General features: G+C 36.7%; 1 protein-coding gene across 1 annotated transcript; it reads left to right on the forward strand.

Annotated features, from left to right (window-relative positions):
• Positions 1-323: 323 nt before the first annotated feature.
• Positions 324-7,149, forward strand: LOC109218517 (peptidyl serine alpha-galactosyltransferase). Its single transcript, XM_019382884.1, has 8 exons — positions 324-957; positions 2,487-2,657; positions 3,133-3,376; positions 3,486-3,686; positions 4,646-5,121; positions 5,249-5,413; positions 5,553-5,796; positions 5,873-7,149. The coding sequence occupies exons 1-8, from the start codon at positions 647-649 to the stop codon at positions 6,698-6,700; spliced, it is 2,640 nt and encodes an 879-aa protein (XP_019238429.1). The 5' UTR covers positions 324-646; the 3' UTR covers positions 6,701-7,149.
• The last annotated feature ends 191 nt before the right edge of the window (positions 7,150-7,340 follow it).

Here is a 7,340-nt window from a genome sequence, read left to right on the forward strand (position 1 = left end):
TTTTTTTTATTGATTTTATTGGTAACAACACAAACACATTTAAGATACACGTTCAGAAAAAAGAATTTCTTTACTAAGCTATTATTGAGATGGATAGAATTATCTTGTACTCTCTCCGTTCACTTTTATTTGTCTATTATATTAAATATATATTTTCATTTTCACCTTTTTATTATACTAAATCAAGAGAAAGACAATCTTCTTTTATTTATATATATATATATATATATATATATATATATATATATATTAATTTTGAGAACGGATATACACTTTTATTTTAAAAGAAATGTTAGGGTAAAATTCCTATAGGAACGTGGGCCAAAAGCCACTTTCTCTCTCTGATTATTCTTAGAAGACTCTTGCACTTCGGGAAACAAACAACACATGAAAGACAGCTCCATTTTATTTTTCTTTTTTACACTATTTTCCACTTCCATATTTTCAGATCAGACTTTGAATACATTAAATTAACTTACGCTCCTTAATCTTTCACGATCCTTAGATCATACAACAACAAGACAAAATTTTTATTAAAAAGATTCAGAAACAAACAATTAAAAAAAAAACACAAAACCTTTGACTTTTCACCCAAAATCATGAAATTGAGATCAAAACAGCAAACCCCATTTGAATTCTTGAGTGTATGATGGAGAAAAAAGCAATCTTGGTTCTTTTGGTGCTGACACTGAGCCTAATCAGTGGCCAAGAACCAAAAAAGATTGAAACTTTAAAGGCACCATATAGGATCCACACTTTATTTTCTGTAGAATGTCAAAATTACTTTGATTGGCAAACTGTAGGACTTATGCACAGTTATAGAAAGGCTCAGCAGCCTGGACCAATTACAAGATTATTGAGTTGTACTGATGAAGAGAGGAAGAATTATAGAGGAATGGAGTTGGCTCCCACTTTTGAGGTTCCTTCTATGAGCAGACATCCCAAAACTGGTGATTGGTAAAGCTCCCAACTTTTAATTTTGTGTGTGGTTTTTTCAGTTTTTGTGGATGCATATGGTGTTTGGTGATCAAATGCTGAATTGGGGTTCTTGATTCTTGTGAATTTGATTTCTTTGAACCGTTAAGAAGATGAAAAGATGCTATTTTTCTGATTTTCTAACGAGGGCAAGCTTTGTCTAGTGTTGTATGATTGCCACGTAATTTGGTTTATGCCTTCATTTTTTTTGTGGTCTTTTCTGTTTTTGTGGATGCATATGTTGTTTGTGATAAAAATGCCGAATTGGGTTTTTTGATTCTTGTGAATTTGATGGCTTTGAACAGTTAGGAAGATGAAAAATGATATCTTGCTGTTTTTCTAATGAGGGTCAGCTTTGTGTTGTTTCGTGTGATTGCCACCTTTATTCGGTTTTTGCCTTCAATTTATGGATTCAATGCTGAATTGGGTTTCTGATTCTTGTTGATGCATGTGTTGTTGATGATTAAATGCTGAATTGGGTTTTTGATTCTTGTAAATTTTTTGGCGTTGAACAGTTAATAGTATGAAGAGATGAAATTATGTTCTTTTCCCCATGAAGGTATTGTGTGACTACTGATTACCGCCTTTATTAGGTATTTGCCTTTGATTGTATGTGTTGATTCAATGCTGAACTGGGTTCTTGGTTCTTGTGACTTTGATAGCTTTAAGCAATAGAATATGAAGAAATACAAACATGTTTTTGTGGATGCATGTGTTGTTGGTGATTAAATGCTGAATTGGGCTCTTGTTCTTGCGACTTTGATGGCTTTGAATAATTGAGAAGGTGAAAAGACGATATTTTGTAACAAGGGTCAACTTTGTCTAATGTTGTGTGATTGCCACCTTTTGCCTTCAATTTTATATATGGATTCAATGGTGAATCAGATTTCTGATTCTTGTGGATATCGTGGCTATGAATAATTTGGAATGGGAGCAGATCAATTTATGTTGCTTTTCCACTGAGGGATCAGCTTTGTCTAGTGTTGTGTGATTACCACTTCTTTTGGTTTTTGCTTTTGATTTTCTATGTTGGCTTCAATGCTAAATTGGATTTTTAATTCTTGTGGCCTTAATTCAAAGAAATGAACTTATGTTGTTTTTCCCAACAAAGTTATCAGCTTGGTCTATGTTTAATGTGAAGAGATAAAAATATGTTATTCTTGACAAAGGTGTCAGCTTTGTAAAATGGGAGTATTTGATTGATCTTTCTTTATTTTCCTTCTACTTTTGGATATTCATTTGTGTATAGAAGTTAGTGTTGATTGTTGTTACTGGTGGTTTTGAGATATCAAGAATTTAACAGATATAAAAAGTTCAAAGGTGATTGAGATATCTCTGATAATAGAAAGATTAGATTCCCTTCCGGTTCTTTGTCAGTTACTTTTTGTTTCTTTTTATTTATGTCGTAATCTTTCTGATCTGATTTGGAGGTACTTCTGTTGGTTAAAGGCAACATTAGAAGCATGAAATACAGTTTAGAGAAGATCATCCTGTTCTGTTTGTTTCGGCAGGTATCCAGCAATAAACAAACCAGCTGGAGTTGTTCACTGGCTTAAATACAGCAAAGAGGCACAAAATGTTGATTGGGTTGTCATACTGGACGCAGACATGATTATTCGAGGTCCAATTGTACCATGGGAGATTGGGGCAGAGAAAGGGAGGCCTGTTTCGGCGTATTATGGGTAAACTCAACTTTCCATTTTGTCTCATTTTTAGTTTCAGTATTTTAGTAAGATCTTGATATGGAAACAAAAGAATTTCTTGATGGAAACAAAATAATTAGCAATCTTGTTCCTATTTACATATGTTACTTAATGTTTACGTGAACATATATGTCCAGTAAGCTTCTTAGGCTTGTCGGCGTCCACTGTAAAGATCTACATAACCAAAACGATGTAGAAAGGGATTAAGAAAATGAATAATCCCTTGCATTTCCTTTATAGTTTAATATTAGCGCATCAACTTTTATTGCACTTCGCATGTGGAAAGCAGATTCCCGATTCAAGAAAAGCCATAAATATCGATGAATTAAAAGCCCACGTTTGCTTGAGGACCATTTTGGTGTTTCCTTGACACCAAAATGTTTATTTTAACATAGTTTAATATTAGCTCGATTGTTGAGAGGTTGTTGATTCAGAAGAGTTTATTTCTAATTAGGTATTTAATTGGATGCGATAATGTTCTTGCGAAGCTGCATACAAAGCATCCCGAACTTTGTGACAAGGTTGGTGGGCTATTAGCTATGCATATAGATGATCTTCGAGCTTTGGCACCACTATGGCTTTCGAAGACTGAAGAAGTACGAGAGGACAGAGCTCATTGGGCAACTAATTATACTGGTGATATCTATGGAACAGGGTGGATCAGTGAGATGTATGGATATTCATTTGGTGCTGCGGAGGCAAGTTGTTTCAATTGTTTACGTATCTTTTATTTTACAGATATCTGTTGCTGCTTTTCTAAGCTTTTATTAAGATGATAATATATATCCTTGATGTTTGATTTGTCAGGTAGGACTCCGGCATAAGATTAATGATAACCTGATGATATATCCTGGATATATTCCACGAGAGGGTGTTGAACCTATTCTTATGCACTATGGCTTGCCTTTTAATGTCGGAAACTGGTCATTCAGTAAACTAGAACATCACGATGATGACATTGTCTATAATTGCAGTCGGCTCTTCCCTGAACCTCCTTATCCCCGAGAGGTAAAATTTAGTCTGCGCCACTAAAGTAGATCATATCAGTCTATGCACAGTATAGATTTCTTTTTGTTTCTTACCAGCATGGTTTCCATTTTCTGAATACTCACTCAGCTGAATGTGCACTGATGGAAAAAATCAATGTCAATTGATACTAAAGCTTGTAAAGCAACGAATTCATATATACAATACGAGCAAAAGAGTATGTTTAATCTTATTGCCTTCTGGGGTTGATGCTTCTACCACCATTCACTTACGCATATTCAAACATGTTTAACAAGATTGATGAAGTAAATTAGGCTGTGCAAGCTAATATTATCTTGCTATCTGTTAAATCTTCATAAACTGAGATGCTTAGTGTTTTAAAATATCTGGCTTAAAGGAACATGTATTATCGGCCATATGGAAAGTCAATGAGCAATCAAGTAATTTTATTCCAGCTCACTAATGTGGCGAACTATAGGTACTTGCTCATAGACATAATAGTAAGAGTTACGAAAGGTGGAGTTTAATTTTAAACACTTAACCAGCTTAAAGCTCCCTTGTTGGGGCTTCTGAAATATAAATATACTGATATAACTATTATAGTTGTAGAATAAGAAGTTAATGAGTTTACTGTATAGTGCTCCCTTCCACTCTTAGGGCTCGTTTGGTACGAGGGATAAGGGATAATTAACCTCGGGATTAAATTTGAGATGGGTTTATCCCATGTTTGGTTGGGATAAAATTGTGGTGTAACTAATCCCGGAATTAGTTATACCGGGATTATAGTGTTATTTTCATCCCTATGGGAGAGTGGGATAACAATCCCACGATAGCTAATCCCGGGATAATTAATACTGGGATAACTTGTTTCCCAACCAAACAACCCCTTAGTCACCAGAAGTTATTTGCATCATTCATTCTCCGACATAACTTGCATTCTATTTTCTTGCAATGCTCATTAGAATTTTCGCTTCTTGCAGATAACGCAGATGGAACCGGATCGTAACAAAAGGAGGGCGCTGTTTCTGAATATAGAGTGCATTAATACCTTGAATGAGGGCCTTTTGTTACAGCATGCCGCCTTTGGATGCCCTAAGCCAAAGTGGTCAAAGTATCTAAGCTTCTTAAAGAGCAAAACATTCGCTGAACTAAGTCGGCCAAAACCTTTGACTTCCCAAAGTCGGCAGATGATGGAGGTTGAAGTTCATAAAGAAGTTGATAATGCGCCTGAAAAGCCACATCCAAAAATTCACACCATTTTCTCTACAGAATGTTCACCTTACTTTGATTGGCAGACAGTGGGGCTTGTCCACAGTTTTTACAAGAGCGGTCAGCCAGGGAATATTACGAGGCTTCTAAGCTGTACAGAGGAAGACTTAAAGCAATACAAAGGCCATGATCTAGCTCCCACCCACTATGTCCCATCCATGAGCCGACATCCATTAACTGGAGACTGGTAATCTATAGCTTACCTATGTGCGCAGCATCGTCAACTTTGCTTGAAAAGTTTAAAGCGCAACAAAATCTTTTGTCTTGAGTAATAATGTAGCTGTGTCACTATTCTTAGTTTTTGCTTATTTCAGGTATCCGGCAATCAACAAACCAGCCGCAGTTCTTCATTGGATGAATCATGTGAAGACAGATGCTGAATACATTGTGATTCTAGATGCCGACATGATTATGAGAGGACCAATAACACCATGGGAATTCAATGCATCTCGCGGCCATCCAGTTTCAACTCTCTATGAGTAAGGGTTATAAGTTTGCGATTTCATTTTCATTGAGTTGGAGGATTGCATGGTTTAATTGTTCTGGTGTATCAGTTCTTGCCTTATATTCACCTGGCACAGATTCTTACACAATTAACTTTTGTTCCTGTCGAATCAGCTACCTTATTGGCTGTGACAACATACTTGCAAAACTCCACACTCGCCATCCTGAAGCTTGTGACAAGGTTGGGGGTGTGATCATAATGCATGTAGATGATTTACGTAAATTTGCGCTGCAGTGGCTGCACAAAACAGTGGAGGTCCGACTCGATAGATCTCATTGGTCCAAGAACATAACAGGAGATGTCTATGAAGCTGGGTGGATTAGTGAGATGTATGGTTACTCTTTTGGTGCTGCAGAGGTATGTCCTACTCCTTGGCATCCATTGCTATACGCTAGTCAGTAATGTGTCTAATCTGAATTTTGATGTTGCGTAGTTGAATTTGCGGCACGTCATAAGCGACGAGATTTTGATATACCCGGGATATGTTCCTGCTCCTGGTGTGAACTACAGAGTTTTCCACTATGGCTTGGAATATAGGGTTGGTAACTGGAGTTTCGACAAAGCAAACTGGAGACACGTTGACTTGGTTAACAAATGCTGGGCTAAGTTTCCCAGTCCTCCTGATCCATCGTCACTTGATCAAAGTGATAATAATTCCCTGCAGCGCGACTTGCTTAGCATAGAATGTGCAACGACATTGAATGAAGCTCTTCGTATACACCACGAGAGAAGAAAATGCCCCGATCCTAACTCTATTTCCACTACCAATCAGGACACAACCAATGAAACTAGAACCAATGATGATGCAAGTAGAACCAATGCTGAAACTAGAACCAATGATGATGAAACTAGAACAGATGCTGAAACTAGAACCAATGATGAAACTAGAACCGACGCTGAAACTAGAACCAGTGCTGAAGCTAGAATGGCTGTTGAAACTACTACTTCAAGAAAGTTCGGAAAAGTTGACAACGACGTTCGGGGCTTGAGGCATGATGATGTGCCCAAAAATAATTCTCAGCAATCTTCCCAGCCTGACACGTCAAACGGGACGTTCAGTTCCATGAGATTTTGGATCATGGCATTGTGGGCGGTTTCAATCTTCGCCTTCTTGGGCGTCATGTCAGTCATGCTTAAAGGCCGTAAGGGATTGAAAAAGAGAGGTAAAGGTTACAAGTCTAAGAGAAGAACTTCGTATTCTGGTTTCTGGGATACGAATGGACAGGATAATAGGCATATACGCAATGCTGAAACAGCATAGTAAGAACATGGTCATTCACGGACAAAGGTCCGTGAAGTTATCGCTTAGCTGAGACGAAAACGTTTCTTTTGTTCGAGTTAGCAATTGAGTCATCTGCATTGCTGGATGGAAGATGTTTTGTGATGCTCAATTGATTGATTATTGTCTTTGGTTCAACATAACATGAAGCTGGTAGTTTGCAACAAATGCATACTAGGACCATTGCTAGGGACAAACAGAAGGTAGGTATAACTTCAGAAACAAAGTTTTCTTAGTCTTGCTGTTGTTTTTTTCTTTTTCAGAAAAAAAGGATAGTTAAGTTTCTTTTTTATTTAAAATAATTACAATATTCTTTTATATTGTAATTTCTGCACCTGTAAGTTTCACATCACAAGTATAATAAGTTTCATTTCAGGTTGTGTTGTTTCACAAGTAATGAGGTTTATCAAAAGGGAACTACTTTTGTTCTGTATACTTATGCAGTTAGTTAAAGACATTCAACCCTTTCTTTTATATATATATATATATATATATATATAGGAAAGAATTGGGTTGGACTAATTGGTGGGCATGTGCCTCGTGTTTGCAACTGTTCACAAATGATGAAAGATGGGTGGAGGAAAGTAAGAATGAACAAAGGGAAAGGTAAATCTTTCATTTG

The sequence above is a fragment of the Nicotiana attenuata genome, unplaced genomic scaffold (assembly GCF_001879085.1).
Source record: "Nicotiana attenuata strain UT unplaced genomic scaffold, NIATTr2, whole genome shotgun sequence".
Classification (NCBI taxonomy): Eukaryota; Viridiplantae; Streptophyta; class Magnoliopsida; order Solanales; family Solanaceae; genus Nicotiana; species Nicotiana attenuata.